The sequence below is a fragment of the Magallana gigas genome, chromosome 10 (assembly GCF_963853765.1).
Source record: "Magallana gigas chromosome 10, xbMagGiga1.1, whole genome shotgun sequence".
Classification (NCBI taxonomy): domain Eukaryota; kingdom Metazoa; phylum Mollusca; class Bivalvia; order Ostreida; family Ostreidae; genus Magallana; species Magallana gigas.
The window spans coordinates 33,531,490-33,549,017 of NC_088862.1; the positions used below are offsets into that span (position 1 = coordinate 33,531,490).

The 17,528-nt window shown below is 34.0% G+C and overlaps 2 protein-coding genes across 2 annotated transcripts; both read right to left on the reverse strand.

Moving 5' to 3' along the window:
- Positions 1 to 1,299: 1,299 nt before the first annotated feature.
- Positions 1,300 to 4,705, reverse strand: LOC136272277 (tripartite motif-containing protein 2-like). The gene is made up of 2 exons (XM_066073615.1): positions 4,569 to 4,705; positions 1,300 to 3,434 (listed from the first exon to the last, which is right to left on the reverse strand). The coding sequence occupies exon 2, from the start codon at positions 3,355 to 3,357 to the stop codon at positions 1,675 to 1,677; it is 1,683 nt and encodes a 560-aa protein (XP_065929687.1). The 5' UTR covers positions 3,358 to 3,434; positions 4,569 to 4,705; the 3' UTR covers positions 1,300 to 1,674.
- A 9,046-nt stretch (positions 4,706 to 13,751) lies between these two features.
- LOC136272018 (tripartite motif-containing protein 3-like) lies at positions 13,752 to 15,575 on the reverse strand. The gene has a single exon (XM_066072687.1). It carries the CDS (start codon positions 15,573 to 15,575, stop codon positions 13,752 to 13,754), a length of 1,824 nt encoding a protein of 607 aa, XP_065928759.1.
- Between the last annotated feature and the right edge of the window lie 1,953 nt (positions 15,576 to 17,528).

A 17,528-nucleotide genomic window follows, 5' to 3' on the forward strand; every position in this document is an offset into this window, starting at 1 on the left:
GCACTCACTGGCAGTATATGACGTCAGAAGTGACGCTATTTTTATAATTCAATCCAAATTGACATTTTTCTTATATTTTTATATATGGGAAATATATTGCGCATGCTTAAACAATGAACATTTTTTGTCACTTATTAGCCTTGGCTAAATACATATCTGATTAAAAAAAAATTTCAAGCATGCGCTCTGTGTTTTTTGAAAGAAAAACTTCTTTAAAACAAGCTGTTTTATGCTAAAAATGCAAAAATGGTAGGAAAAGTTTGTTTTTAAGATGTCATATTTCTAAACTGTAAGCAGTTGAATCAAAATGAACATTATGTAAAAACATCACATGTATATATCTATGCAAAGAAAACAAAGACTTACAATATATTGATGATGTTCATTTTAGGGGGCCAATTTCGTGTTTCATATAGATATGTATATATTTTTTGACATTTGAAATTATAGTATAAAATCGTCACAATTACTCAAGCTGCATAGTTTTTTTTGTTATGAAAAACAGTATTAAATAATCTTCCATACAAACTTTAAAACTTAATGAAACAGATGAGCTGAATAATATATATTTGTATGTTTATTTTCGTCCATTCCGGCGATTAAGGCGGCATGCCTTCTCCCGCAGCAAGGCAGTTGCCATATATGGTCATGTCAAAATTCGACAAACCTGTAGCTTTGCATATGTTAATTTATATCATGTCCGATGTGCTATTGCCGATTTTGATGATACAAATGCAGAAACTACGGATTGAAAGTGTGCATAGTTGAAAGTTCAATTAACTTATGAAAACACCCAAGCTGCAAAATGAGCATCATACGAAGGAACTAAGTCAAAGCTTACAGGTGTTTATACCCGAGTTTTAAGGTTACACGATGAGAACTACACATTTTTATACTCAGGTTCACACACCAACACGATTGGATATTCACATTTACAAGTTTACATGTCTAGATTTTTGAACACGATAACCCTCCATATGTTAATACAATGTACATGTAATGAAGGCGCGTACATTTGCTCATATCTGTGGTAAAAACATGTAGTTTATTCTATTGTTAAATGAATCCATCTATTACTCTCTTTATTATAAGTAACCAATATCATCTCGGATATTTCATTATATTACCACAAATAGTCCGCCATAAACATAACCGCAATTTTAAAAAGCGGGAAAAATCTACAACATGTTTGTTTTCCGTGAGGGTAATCTGGCTATAAAAAGGTGATAATAAACGATATATTTAGCTTTCCGTGGGAGAATCTGCTGTATAGCATTTTTTTTTCGGGGGGGGGGGGCTACTATGTTGCCATTTTTCCGGAGGGAGAAATGGCGAGGTGGGGAAAAGCACAATATAAAACGCGCTATATAAAACCGGGTTTAGACGTTTTCTGGCAGGCAATTCTTTTCCAAAAAGGTTAATATAGGAGATAGTTCAGAAAACCTGCAGACATGTAAGCCACAGTACATTGAAGAAAACGTGACTTGCTTCCTCTTGTAGAAAAATCTGCCTGTCATACAATGTAATACTGCTGGAATTCTTTTTAGATTTTTTTCTCACATTACGCAGATTGAGACAAAAATGCCTTACTTGATTTGTCTAAAAATGTAAGGCAGACAGACTCTATTTGTGGGATTACATTATCATTCTGTGCAGCTTTCTTTAGAAATATGGTTACACAAGGTATTTGATTTTCTTTACTTTTCCGGTGTCATTCTCAGCCACAAAGAGGTTATCACTTGTATCAACACATAAACCGTACGGACTCTGCAATTTACAGTTATCAATGTAACGAAGAAATTGTCCGTCCTCATCAATAATGTGGATACGATTGTCCCAGTCAGCGATCAAGATTCGACTCTGGCTGTCTGTAGTAATGCCACGTGGATTGAATGGTCGCGCGGTAGTAGTGGTACATCCAATATATGAGAATCGGAATTTTCCAACCTGATTTACTACCACTACTGCATGGGCGTCAATGTCAGATACACATACATCAAGATTCCTGTTCTCACAGACGTATTTTAAAGAGCTTCCGGGTGAATAAAGAGGCTGTCCATTGTCATTGTACTGTATACATTGTTTCTCTTTGGAGCCGAAGTAACACATAACTTTTGTTTGACTCCAATCGTCGCTTACAATGACAACCAGGAAGTCACCAGAGGAGGTACTACATATATTGACAGGACTCCAACCCCGTAGTTTGATTATATTCTTTATCTTTTTATCCTTCACTGTGTTTACAGTTCTATCTTTCTGATCGGTATAAACAAGATGTCCGCTTGGTGTCACCGCTATGTCTGTTGGTCCGTTCCTTGACTTGGTTTGGACTGACTTTACTAATTCCCCCTGAATGTTGTAGAGTCTCATGATTTTGTCATGAGCACCACACGTCCATATCTCCTCATCACTCTGACATGACACACTGCGTAGTTGGTATTGTCCATACTCAGTTTTTATTTCCGTGATGATCCTTGGTACATCAATAAACTGTCTGGCCGAGGGAGGGGGCTCAGCAACGGGCAAATCTTTTGTGACGTAAAGCTCTTCTGGCTCTTCTGTTTTTACAGAGAGCCAAGACAAAGTACCAAATTGTTCATATAGCAGGTCGTTATTAATCGTCTTTGGGTTAAATCTTGGTAAGGAAACTGTAAGTTTAGGAGGCAATTTGCTAAACTCAGCATTCCTTGATTTGTAAGCTGGGACTCGGCTGACATCATTGGAGTCCAGTAACTTCTTCAGATCAGCAATGCTCTGTGTGATTTCCGAAATGGCGCATGTGACTTCGTATTCCTGTTTTTCTAAGACAGCAAGGTGTTTGGAGTTCATTTCATCAAGATAAGATTTCATTTCCTTGATAATGCTGTCTATTTCTCTGTGCAAATCTGCTCCATGTTTGTCAATAGCACTTGTCAGTTTCTTAGAGTTTCCATTTAGATCAGCTTTCTGAAAAAGGAGAGTAGCGGCCGTATTTTGATATCTCGGATAAATATATTTTTCCAGTTCGTGTAAATCTCTCTCTAGGACTTCTTTTTGCCGGTTGAGTACGTTTGCCATGTCAACAAACTCATGACCTTTGTGCTCTTTAGAAGCAACACACTGTACACAGAGAGCACTATCGCATTGTTCGCAATAAAGTTCACATATTTTCGAGGAATGTTTAGTACATATAGTAGAAGATGCCCGCATTTTAAACGGCATCACCTTGTGCTCCTTTGTTTCATCTAAGATATGTTCTCCCCCGCATGTTGTACATAAATGTATGTGACAAATATCGCAGTAAAGAGGTGGGCCCGGCGTTTTGCAGAGACGACATCGTAACACATCCTGGGCCCATGTCGTTGGATCCATATTCATCCACCTTAATCAGAGTTAATGGGCTTTTTGGCAGTGGAGGTTAATGAATAGACACCTGAATTGTTTTTAAAGATATTCTGAAAAAAGAACGAGGAATTTTCTAATCAGTTTTCATTTGCGTTCATTAGTTTAAAAACTCGATCTGCTTTTCATACACACTTTCTGTAGTTGCGCGAAATCTTCATTTTTTTTTTCTTTGGTATACTATTATTATGAATTTTATCAAATTGATTTTATTAATCTCTCTGTTACTTTGTTAAACGAACAAGTAAACACATTTTTGTAAAGAAAATTCTATTAAATTTCTGTCACTAAGTTTTAAAAATAAAAAAACCCGAACCTTTACAATCTACGTTGCTGATCTTCATACTCTAAATAAAACACCATGTGGTATATTGAAAAAAAACTCGGGCTAAATAGTTAGCAGTACATATAGCTTTTGCACTATGGTCGCACATGTATAGTTCTTACTTCTACATTAACGATAAGTTTTTGAGATATTATTTTGTTTTAAATTGCAATATAAACACATCGATTATATCGACATTCAAAATAGCTGTGTTCACGTTTAATATAGAAATGCAGTGGATCAAACTTTGATAACTAAATGGAATATAACAAGGTTTTCACAACTACGAGACAACCATTGTGAAACTTGTCCATTCTGTCGTGCAAAATATGTTACACATTTTAGTCTGATAAACGTGCATTACTTTAAGATCGCAGGTAGCTGCATATATGTTTGACAACCTAAACATGAGACGCACATTAATAAAGATAAGTGTATTTATGGATATAAATAACTTTGCAAGTCGAGCTCAAAATATGTTATCGTATCAAAGTTTGTTTTCCAACCCATATAAACCCTTGATCAGGTCCGAGTAAAGGTGTCATAAGATAGAATTATATACGGTTAAATAGGGGATGATGTACAAATGTGGCATTTATAACTGTTTTTATTATTTATCCGAAATATTTAACTGTTATTCAGTTATAGACTAAATAAAAAGGAAATATCAACAACAATAAGATAATTTTAACAATTACCGATGTAAGTGCCGTTATTACATGTACTCTACTCAACATACGATAGGAACATTCACACAATACAAATTAAAAATAAAACACATTTAAAGAACAAAGTTATCCCAGAACCATTTAATTAACAAACAGAATGAGAATGAACAAATAATAATACCCGGTTTACTCACCTGGGAAGCTGTGTCGAATTTAAAGTGTAACGATAATTGGAACTACAGTAACTGATGATAAGCAGGAAGATCGTGCAGGTAGATTTTACCAAAGAGAGCCCAAAACCTAATCGCAGGTGGATATATACAGGTATCGAGGGGTACCAAAAAGGGTTATTGAATCAGAGGTCCAGTACAGGATAACTAAAAACAAAAGACAAATTAAAACAGCACCGTACATGTAACAACTATTTTTTCCTAATTCCTCAGTGTTACCATTGTGCATAATTAAAAAAAATATTTGAAGAAAGAAGTTTGCTTCATCAAACTTAAAGTTAATTTTTGATAACGATGTTGATGGAATGAAATCATGTATTTATATTTGTTTTTACATAAACGTGTTTAAAATGTACCAGATATTTTTCCTTTATAATTTATAAAAAGTAATTATGTAACTATACGTCTTTGAATAAATACTGCTTCATATGAATTTAGAAATAGGTCTGTTAACAACGCAGTTAGACGAGGGATGCAGCATAATGGGAAAATAAAAACGTAGTTAGGCGAGGGGATGCAGCATAATGGGAAAATAAAAACGTAGTTAGACGAAGGGAATGCAGCATATTAGTAAAATAAAAACGTAGGTAGGCAAGGGGGGAAAGGGCGCAGTACTCTTTATTGAAATAGGTCTTGTAAGAGTTTTATAATGACTGTGCGTAATGATTGTATGATAGAAGATGCATTAAATCTGTAAAATCTACAAAAAATTACCTTAAGTTAACATTGTGAACCAACTGGGTTTTTCAAAATAACTTACGACAAAGTCAGAATACATGTATAACCAGCCTAATGGAATGGTATTTAATGAACAAAACTTAAATCAAACAATTGACAACTCTTTTGTTTGTTTTTTTAAATTATATTGTATAGCCATTGGAATATAACATGAATTAGTTCGTGATTTATTAGCATTTATTAATTTGGTCGTAAGTAATAAGTTTTATTGTGCATATGAACTCTGTTGAATATTACACCAAGCGATGGGCAAAATCTGAAAAAGAAGACCTTGATACCTTGTCAGAGTGGGTTAAAATCATCGGATGTTTATTAAACTCTCGTATTAAACGACTGAGAGGCAAAATGAAAACCATCTAGTCTTCTGTTTTAAATAAAGCAGAAGTGAGAAAAGAAAAGAACTAGATAGATTGCATGATGAGTATGTACTGGTCCCTGCTGATAAGGCAAGTAACAACATTGTCATTGTTTGTAAAGTACATTATATCTATTGCATTTTCAAAGAACTAGGTTTCAATTCTAGAAATTGTAATCCTACTTACACCCATAGCAGCTTTATCAAGCAGGAAATACTTCAAAATCATAAATAGGTTTTGGATACCTTTAATATCCCAAAAAACAAAATGAATGTGAGTTACCTTATTTGTACTGGATTCAAAAGCTTCACCAAAGTCCTTCCAAACAGAGTAATAAAACAGGTTCTAGTAAATGTACCACCAAACCTCTCTCTTTGCTCCTTACTAAAATTCTTACATTAGTGAAGGAGAAACTTCATGCCATTGAGTACTATACAGCAATATACTCTAGAAGCGGTGTAAATCAGATGTGGATGCTAAAAAACTCTTAAGAATTATTAGAAACCTTGAGGTCACAAAACTTACCAAAATCAATAACTTCAAACCGTGCGATTTTTTTTTTAATTTAGCCTTTTTATATCATCGACAGTTGTTTCTTCAATAAAATATAAGTCGTAAAAATGCTTATCTTGTCATTGGAAATCTTTAAATTTATTTTGTTAGAAACTATTCTGATTGCACTCACAAGTACTGTGATGTTGACATTAAAAAAATGCTTGAGTTTCTGATAAACAACATCCATGTAGTTTTTGGAAATCAAGTCTTCCAACAGTCTGTTGGATTCCCCATGGGTACTAATTGTGCTCCATTGTTAGCAGACCTATTTTTGTATTCTTATGAAGCAGAACTAAACTTGTAAATGAAAAATATAAATCACTCGCTGTGGCATTCAACTCAATATTCAGGTATATAGACGATGTATTATCACTGAACGATTGTTATTTTCATACTCACGTCGACTCGATATATCCGAGTGAACTTGAAATAAAAAATACCACAGAGTCTGCGTCATCTGTATCATATTTGGATATTTTACTGGAAATGGACATTAATGGTAACCTAACAACAAAACTTTATGATAAACGCGATGACTTCAATTTTTCTATAGCCAATTTGTCTTACATATGTAGGAATATACCTTCATCACCTGCATATGGTGTTTTTGTTTTTCAGTTAATTTGATACACAAGTGCATGCTCTTCGTATGAACAGTTTCTAAGGCGAAGCAAGCTCCTGACAAACAGGTCGTTAAAACAGGATTATCAACAGTCTCGATTGAAATCATCTTTTCGTAAGTTCAATGGTCGATACAACGGCCTTGTCAGCAAATACAGTCTTCCACTAGGTCGCAAACTGACTGACGTTTTTCGTACTATTTGTAAGACCATAATTAATCGCCTTATTGTCTACGGACTTTTCTGGGTTTTTTCCCGATTACGACAAAGAGCACACAGAGGATGCTCACTCCTCCTAGGCACCTGATCCTACTTCTATCTTTTTAAAGGTATGTATTGCTCTGCTTTGAATTTGTATTTCATTTTTAAGATTTTTGAGATGGCTGACAGTTTGTTATTGTCATTTTTCATTTTAGTTTTTCATTAATTGTTTTTAACTTCTTTAACTTTGATGGGGAGGAGAGTGTTTATAAATCAATTATTTGATTACTATAAGTTTTCTTTATGAAAAAATAAACTAAGCTTATTAATAGCTTAATAAACTACTGTGGAATCATTAGAATTCGTGGTGGCACAATTTTCGTGGTAATCGTGGGTAGCCTTCACCCACGATTTTACATCTTCAACGAAAACGTATTATAAAAGGTTTGGTTTACCTACTGAAATTAAAAACTGACTCATCCGCGAAATTAGATCCCCACGAGCAAGCAGAAAACTCACAATCCACGAAAATTGGTCCTCACGGAATTAAATGATTCCACAGTATTCTTAAATGTCTCACATGGTGTATTTTGAATTCTGTTTTTTTTTTAGGTTTCTAAGGCCTTGTTGAACTTAGTCTAGCAAGCACAGGGTAGGTCCCCATTGTCATCATAATGAAAATAATTAAAACTTACTCTTTCTTAGTCAAATAAAAACAAGTCTTAATGTTACTATTGTCAGAACAACAACAATCGGAAAACAATAAACAGACATAAAATCAATAAAACTAAGAGAACTTGACTCATTGATTCACAGATACATTGCCGTGGACAAAAACCAAAGTTTTGGTACATGTATATGGATTAAATTTTAAAGCAAATGTCATTATTTTCAGTATAACTACTGAGTTTTCGTGTAAAGGTGCTCTGGACAGCTGCCACGACTTGTCAAAACTTAACCTGTGTAGAACATTAGTTTCTAACAGAGGTAATTCACGTAGTCTTTATCTATTGATTATATATCTTTATCTATCAAACGTTGTTTGACCTTCGATCCTTGCCCGATAAACCTGTATCAGACATCTGAATTTGTAGTGCATCTTTATCCAATAGAGGTACTTAAATACAGAATTATAACATGTGTGTATCCGTTGTAGGAGTATCGGGCCTGCGATCCAACAGTCTTACTCTGATTTACCTGGACGGGACGCGTGTGAAGGTCGATACAGACTCAGTGTCCAAACCTTCGGAAAGTAACGACCGCCAACATTATACCTGTAAACTCTGACGACGAGGGGTGAAGTATTCTTCCACATGGGATATCCATTCATGAGTGATCAAGGACGTCAGGGAAACCCATACGATGCTGATAAAATGTTTCCTCTATTAGGTTCACAAGACCATTAAAGCAGTCAAAATCACTGTAAACATCATCTTAAAGTGTACACTTTTCACTTTTAAATACACATTTACATAATATAGGTACATGTGTTATTTGTGAAATGATTATTATAATAATCATTTTTGATTGGGAATAAAAACTCATTCTGTTAACTTCATACAAAAAATAATGTTTCACCAGAAAAGACTTAAGCACTATTGAAAGTAAAGCAGGGTTGGCAAAAGAGCGGGAAATACACATATTTCCCAGGACGGTGGGAAATACTGGTAATTCCCAGGAATTACTGGTATTTCCCGGGAAATACTGGGAAATAAAGTACAACTACATATTATAGTATTTCATACTTAGACATTAGTCTTAATCAAATCTGTAGGGATGTAGACAATAGTACACCTTGTCAGCTTTATGACATTTTATAATGTTCTTTGATTTTAACAAGTTTTGACTGGTCAGTAAGGCATTGGTTATCTTCTTATGAATACTCCAAACATGGTTCATTTATTGACCATATTGTTATTTTGTTTTTAAGACTTTAGTCAGGTATAGGTGCATCTATACAGTAATCAGAAACATGATATCAAAAGTTCCATTTTCGGGTTATTTGGCGAAATTATGAAAATGGGGGAAGAAAATTGTAAAAAAATAAAATGTGACTGTGTCACTACCTCAGTATGCAACACACCTAAGAAGAAGCCAAATAGCCCCACTCAAAGTATATATCTACCCAAAACAGGAGCACAAAACTGTCAAGTGTCAATTATTTATTAAAACAACATGTGTGATTATTTAATTGTTACTTGTAACACCTACAGTAATTATAACAGTTTTATTGTGCTTTGAATTATAAATCTGTAAAACTCAAAACTTGAAGTTCAAAAAGCTGGACTAAAATTTGTACATTAGCAGCTATAGAAGTCTTTAGGAATAGGTGATCTGGTAAATTTAAGATTCATAAACTAACAGTGAAATGGCAAAGTATGCTAAATTGTGTTTTGATGCTTATTGTTAATATCTAATATCCAAAACATAAGTTTTACATTGAACAAAATAAATAGATAAAGATTATAAATTTGTATTTCCCAGTATTTCCCAGTTTAGTTAAAAACAGTAGTATTTACCGGGACGGGAAATACCGGTATTTACCACCGGTAATTCCCAGCACTGGTATTTCCCGGCCAACCCTGAAGAAAAGTGAAGGAATGCTGTAAGAAATTTAGAAAACAATAAATTTTGATTTGCTGGTATTTTGCTTGTTTTCAAAATTTAAAAGAATTATTAGTGATTTTGCCCTGACACTAACAGCAACTTTCTGAATACATCACGCGCGTATGCAAGGAAATCAATGTGAAGAATTCATAATAATTCAAAAACATTTACGGTCTATTTAAGGAATACGAAATCACTCTTTGAGTATTATGAGGTGATAATTTTGGTCGGGGCGTGATCAAATCCAATAAAGCCCGAAGGGCTTTATGATAGATTTGATCACGCCTCAACCGAAATGATCACCTCATAATATTCAGAGAAAAATTCCTCATTACTTATATTAATATATTTTTAAGCTATCGTACGATTAAATATTAAGATATAAATAAGCAAACCCCGCTGGTGCCTCAATTTGGCGTCATTTGAAGTTATAAGTTATATTGTATAAACTCGATACGTAGTGTTATCACAGGCAAAGACACTGGGACATGTAAATATTTAGGTTTGAATTATTTTATTCTTGCCATTTGAAACACAATATACCCCTCTGAATATGACTTGCGCAATATTGAGAAATTACATTTACCTTAAACACATTATTTAGGTGCATGACCTGTTCATGAGTTAGAAACGAGATATGAGACAAGAACTTTTTCAAGTGTTGGTACATTTACATTACTTGTAAACTTAAAGCTGAAAATTTGTAAATAGGCAATATCCGCCACATTTCTCTGTTTAATATTACCGCTATCCCTACAACCCCTATATAAGCCACAGACCTCTTAACAATTTAAAGTATGTCGTTTTGGATGTCTTACCTGTGAGAACGTACATCTTGCCTCGCAATGTTACTCGTAATCGATGAAATTATCAAATTTTATGCACTTTTTTTTCAAAAATTGACAAAGACCACGAAAGAAATACTGCACGAAGGGCACTAGTTTCAGGTATGCGATCGGGTGTAACGTATTCGAAGGGTTTATATACTTTTGTGACGGTGCCTATTTTCTAGCGATGTTCAGCTTTATAGGGGCATAGTCACGATTTTGGTCAAAAATTATTTTTCCGATTTTAATATTAACGATACATCAGAAAGGCATTTTTAATAGGCAACCAACCGAAATGTTGGTGTCATTTGTTGAGTTAAAAGCAAGTAACAGAGCTTGAAATTTTTTGCTATGTAAACAAAGCGTTTGTTTACATTTTGAACGTTGAAGTAAAAATTTCAGTTTTAAACCTAAAACGAATGTGTTAAACGTTAGAAACTGTTAATCTATGCTTAAAATAAACAAAAAGATAGACAAATAAGCTGGAAAGAGATTTTATACTGGTATATTGAACCTATGTAAACAAAAACAGGACACGAGCCTTGTTTACATGTTACAGAATTGTGACCCCTGTATCTTGCTTATAACTCTACGAATGATTCTCAAAAATAATTTGATCATTAGAAATGCATTTCTAAAGCATTGTAGATAATAAAAACATAAAAATAAAATTGGACTAATATCGTGACCATGCCCCTACTACTAATATTAATACTCTGTGTTTGTTTCGAACTGCACAAAGAGTTCAACCAAATGTCATATTTTGCTAATGCAGCTGGATAGAAATAGCGTAAAATTATTATGAGAGCACGAGAACCAGATAAATTATTTCTGGTTTTATTTTGAAGACAAAACCAATGTTGTGATGTATGGTATAGCTTGGCTCATGCATGGTATAGTTTGTTTAATATTCCTTTTACAAAATAATTTTAAATGTAATGCATTGATTTTAATTTTGTCACTGAACAAATAATTTTTTAGAATTAAAAATAACTTGTAAAATTTTAATCACGAAAACATGCATTGCATTATTTATACACAAACCAAGGATTATTCCCTCTATTTCTAACAGGAATTAATTGTAATTTAAAGCTCTGTTGCAACTAACAGGACTGAAATCTACAGGCCCCGTTTATCGATTGGTCGCAACCTTAATCAATTTAAGAAAATTCACGGACTGCACGAAATAATCATGAAGATGTCAGACTCAAATTCCCAATCGAAGACAATAAAGCTGTTTATTTTAGCTAACGTACTGATGTACATTAACAGTTATTTAGTTAATTCTACTAACTTTTTACATGCAATCAGTTAACAATTTGTGAAAAGAAAAAAATGTAAATATTAACAATAAAATGAATTAGCGCTGATTGTAGAAAGAAACAAATTATATAACCCGCTACCGAGGGTTATATATTTTTCTTAAATGTGGCCAACAAATCCCGCATGAATCACGAAAAAAGCTTGTTCATTGTTTTTATAAAGGTGGGTCTTAGCAAATTTTCCCAATTAGTATTTTTTTTAAATACGACTTTTCTAAACTAGAGGTACTGTGAGCAAGCTCACAATTGATACCCCCCGCTAAGAAAAAAAATCATAACGCGTGTATTTTTGCTATAATAGAAAATATTGGATGAATCTATTTCACTGTCCATTTTCTATAAATAACAACTGCTCTATCTTTTAAAACTCTTAATGCTAATAAGAGTAAACAATCAATTTCTATCCTTTATCTCCTTTTTATTTTAAGTTAACTGTTAATGCATGAGGACATTTGCATCCTCCGTTAACAACCATGACTCGAAGAAAACGAAATCCACAGGTCAAGCAGCCATTTAATATTTTAACATTTTGAATAATTGGTATACTGAGCCCGATTTTTTGCGAAATTTTTTTTCCACACATTTTTTTCCCCTAAAAAAATTTCATCGGGGCAGGCCATTTTCAGATAGACGGGAATAAGAATCTCAAAATGATTTATGTGGCCTGAGACAAGCAAGCTTTGTGTCATTTTTAGCTTCTAATATTTCCATAAATACAAAACATGACACACACAGAATTTAGCATTTTTTAAATAATGACCTTGAACTTCCTAAATTGACCTTGGGTCAAAATCATGACACACCTGAGGTCATAATCTTTGCAATCTTTGTGTGAAGTAAGAACTTCCAATGTTTCTTCAAAAGAAAGATATGGACCAGATAAGAATTTGGCATTTTTACTGCCAGTGACCTTGACCTTGCCCTAATGACCTTGGGTCAAGGTCATGACAAACTCTTAGGTCATAAGCAATCTTTGTGTGAAGTAAGAACTTCCAATGTTTCTCCATAAGAAAGATATGGACAGGATACTAATTTGGGATTTTTTAAGCGAGTGACCTTGACTTTGCCCTAATGACCTTGGGTCAAGGTCATGACACACCCTGAGGTCATAAGCAATCTTTGTGTAAAGTAAGAACTTCCAATGTTTCTCCATAAGAAAGATATGAACCGGACACGAATTTGTCATTTTTTATGCCAGTGACCTTGACCTTGCCCGAATGACCTTGGGTCAAAGTCATGATACACCCTTAGGTCATAAGCAGTATTTGTGTAAAGTAAGAACTTCCAATGTTTCTCCATTAGAAATATATGGACCGGGAACGATTGCACAGATAGACCGAGAGACGGACGGACGGTCGGACGGACGGACAGACGGATGGACTGACAAGGTGATTCTTATATACACCCCCCCCCCAAAAAAAAAACTTTATTTGCGGGGGGGGGGGTATAATAAGGCTATTTTTTTTAATGTAATTTGCCTGGAACTGTCATGAAAAATGTTATAACCTGCATGAATGAACTAATTTTCCCAAGCTTATCGATAGTTATACATGTATTTCATGATACTAACAGGTATTGTGCTATATGAATTGGTAAGACAGTAGAAAATCATTCTAGCGACCAAGCTCAGTGCCCAGAAAATGCAAAAATGAACTATTCTTTTTGTTTTTGATTTAATAAAAAGTAAACGAAAATTAATAATCTTTTCAATACATTCAATTTATCATCTAGCATCATAAAACAAGACAATACCTATTTTGTTCTAATTTTCTTTCTCAAAAAAAGATGATCAAACGTTGATTTTAACTGCAATCATCAGTAAACTTTAATTTTCTTGTATTTTTTTCGTAGAAAGTAAATTGTGCAATTGCAGTTGACTTTTGTTGTGTTATTTTAGTCAATAACAACCACCAGGATTTGGTTAAATTTTGAAGAAATTTTTCAATTTACTTTGTACATTCCTTAACAGCGCATTTTTTCTTTTGTTTCCTTCTTCATCGGTCTCCCCTTCCTCCTCCTTGCAATTTGAAGGAATTATTAACTCAATCGGCCGGTACGTGTAGCAATTAAGCGACTGACTATTATCTAATTCTTTGTCATCTATAATGTACTGTATTTTCTTCACTTTGCCCGTACCGTTCTCGGCCACAAAGAGGTTATCACTTGTATCAACACATAAACCGTACGGACTCGATAAGGCGCAGTTGTCAATGAAACGGAGGAACTGACCGTCCTGATTCAGGATGTGGATACAGTCATTGCTAACGTCGGCAGTCAGGATCCGACCCTGGCTGTCTGTGCTAATACCCAGTGGACTAAATGATCTCTTGAAAATAGACGGATGACCAGTATATGAAAACCGGAATTTCCCAGCCTTATTGACGACCACTACAGCACTGGCTTTATTGTCAGATACACAGATATCTTGGTTTTTGTTCTCAGAAATGTATTTGTTGTATAGATATTCACTAAATGAATAAAGAGGCTGCCCCTTGTCATTATACTGAATACTTCGTTTTTCTGTGAAACCACAATAACGCACAACCTTTGTTTCTTCACATACGTACTTATCACTGTCCATGACAATAAGGAGGTCACCAGATGAGGTACTACAGATACCGAGAGGTCTCCAATCCCCTAGATTGATTTCCGTCCGTATCTCTTTATTTTCATATTCTTTATTTGTCACTTTGGTCACTGTTCTATATTCTTTATCGGTATAAAAGAGATCCCCTCTCCTTGTCCAAACTATATCAGTTGGCCAGTGTCCTGACGTGGTTTCAATTGAACTAAATAGTTCCCCTTGAAGGTTGTAGAGTCTTATCATTTTGTCATCAAAGCCACAAGTCCATATACTGTCATCATTGATACAGGACACACTCCGTAGTTTATGCTCTCCGTACTCAGTCTTTATTTCTGTTATGTCATCCATTGTGTAGACATGATCATCTGTTTTGACAGAAAGCCCCGACAAAGTACCAAGCTGCTGATAAATACGATTTTTCGTGATCTCGTGGGGTGTAAAATTTGGTAGGGTAACTATCAGTGTCGGTGGCAATCTTTTAAATTCAACATTTCTTGATTTGTAGGCAGAAAGAAGACGGACATCATTGGAGGCAAGTAGTTTCTTAATCTCATCAATACTTTGTTTTATGTTAGAAATGGTGATTGTGATTTCATTTTCCTGTTTACTTAAAACAGAAAGGTATTTCGAGTCCATCTCACTAATATCAGATTTTAGTTCCTTGATAGCAGTGTCTATTTCTCTGTGCAAATCTTCTCCGTGTGTGTCAATAGCTGTTACCAATTTCTTGGAGTGTTCATTCAAATTTCCAATTTCATCAGAAATATCGGATGCAATTTCATGATATTTAGGATAAATGCGATTTTCAAGGTCTTGTAAATCTCTCTGTAAGGCAATTTTCTTGTTTACTATTGTTTCCAAAATGTCATTAAGTTCATGATCTTTGTGTTCTTCAGAAGAAGCACACAGCACGCAAATAGGAACGTTGCATTGCTGACAATACTGTTCACAAATTTTTAAGGAGTGAATAGGGCATAAATACGTTGACCCCTGCAATTTAATTGGCACCACTTTATGTTCTGTGGAATCATCGAATTGATGCTCTTTAACACAAGATGTACACAGATGTATATCACAAATGTCACAGTACATAGGAGGGCCCGGAATCTTACAGAGATCACACCGCAAAACATCCTGGGCCCAATTACCCATGGGGTCCATGTTAGGACAATCAGAGTTCTGAAATGAATTATGATGGTAATGACATGAATGTCTTTTTTCTTCAGTCAATAATTTTCGAGTATATTAACAAATAATACAAATGCACAAAACGCACTTTTCATGTTGTCTACATTTTTGGGGGTCGATTTTTATCATTTTTATTCGAAATGTTACTTTGTTTTAGATAAAAAATGTAGTTCTCCCCAATAAAATATACAGTCAAAAATAGAATAGAGTATTCCTTCAATAATTTATCTACAACTTTTGGCTTTTTGTTTTTGTTTTCTCAAACAAACCTGTTATTCCTTAATTAATGAAACTGCATATCTCCACAATCCAGCACGGTATTTTGTTTGCTTTACTTTCTGGTTCTGCTCGTCACGTGATCTTTTGATAATGTATAATAAAACTGATATAAGTTGCACAACAGTACTTGACAATACCATGAGCCCTACATTAAATACTAGTAACTTAAATCTACTGGCAAAGCAATGTTCCTCATTAAAAATATTTTTGATAATTGTATTGATATGTGAATTAATTTAGTCCACCAACAACATTTATTATTATACATGAGATGTGTCGCATTAAAAGATAGCTAAGAACTAAAATTATAATAAATCGCACACTAAACTGCTAAGGTGCATTGTACTTATTTTGCAATTTTGTAATATTAATCAGGTTATTAACAAAAAAGAAAAGAGTTTTAATATTTTGATTGCTATATGATTGCATTTTACATGTCAAGATCCAAGATCGGTATCACGGTCCAAGTAAACTAGCGACTTAGATAACCTCTAAAACCCTTGATATTTTGTGAAGGTTTTGTTATAGAAGTCAGATTTTAAAATGTTTATGGTGGCCAATAACTCTTATTTATTTTCAAATGGATACTTAGCATGTATATATTACACCTGTGTAGGTTTTTTTGTACTTCAGATTTGTTCAATTATTTCACTATATGTTATGCACATTTTTTAAAAAGCTTTTTTTTTAGAATTTAGTAAATATTGGATTAAACAATCCCTGGATATTAACAAATATTTTATCTATAGCCCTGTAATTAAAATATATATGAATATACATTGCAGAAGCCACACTACAGTTGTTCATGTGACCGATACAACTAATAGGTATAATGGTGATGACATGAATGGCGTTTTGTTCGGTCAATAATTTTCGAGTGTATTAACAATTTATACAAATGCGCAATGTGCTTTCTATGTTGTCTTCATTCTTGGTGGTCGATTTTTATTCGATATATTACTTTATGTTTTAGATAAAAACTGTAGTTTTCTCCAATAAAATATTTTTTTATTTATGTTTGGGTCACCCGAGTTACTCAGGTAACATATTGCTAACTGTTTTTGTCTATCATCGTTCGTCGTACGTCATTTGTTGTTCGTTTGTCGTAAACATTTTTAGATTCTTCTCTGGAACCACTGAACCAATTCATCTTAATTTTGTATAGAGCAAATTGTAAAGTTTATGACCCCTGCCCCCTTCCCTCTGGGTCTGATGGGTGGGCCAAAACCATCAAATTTAGCGCAATCTTGAACAATTTTCCTTTTTACTCCTGGACATCAAGCAGTCAAATTGCTGGCATGATTGTAATAAGCATTAAGCTTTCTACCAAAATTGTGAAATTCATGGTCCCCGGGTCAGTGGTACAAAGTACATGTACTATACTACATGTATATAACCAAATACAGATCTTTAAAAGTTGTCTATAGATTGATTCGCCGCTTGTTGTTGTTTGCATGAGCATTTTATTTTGAAAAACTTAATTATCTAATCATCATAATTGACTCAATATAGACAGAATATGGACAACGATTATATTCACACAGTGGGTATGCCTGGTATGAAGGTAAAAAGACCAAACATTTTACACGCATTTTTTATCGAACGCAAGCTCCAATGAATCTTTTAGTATATACTAGACTTTAACCC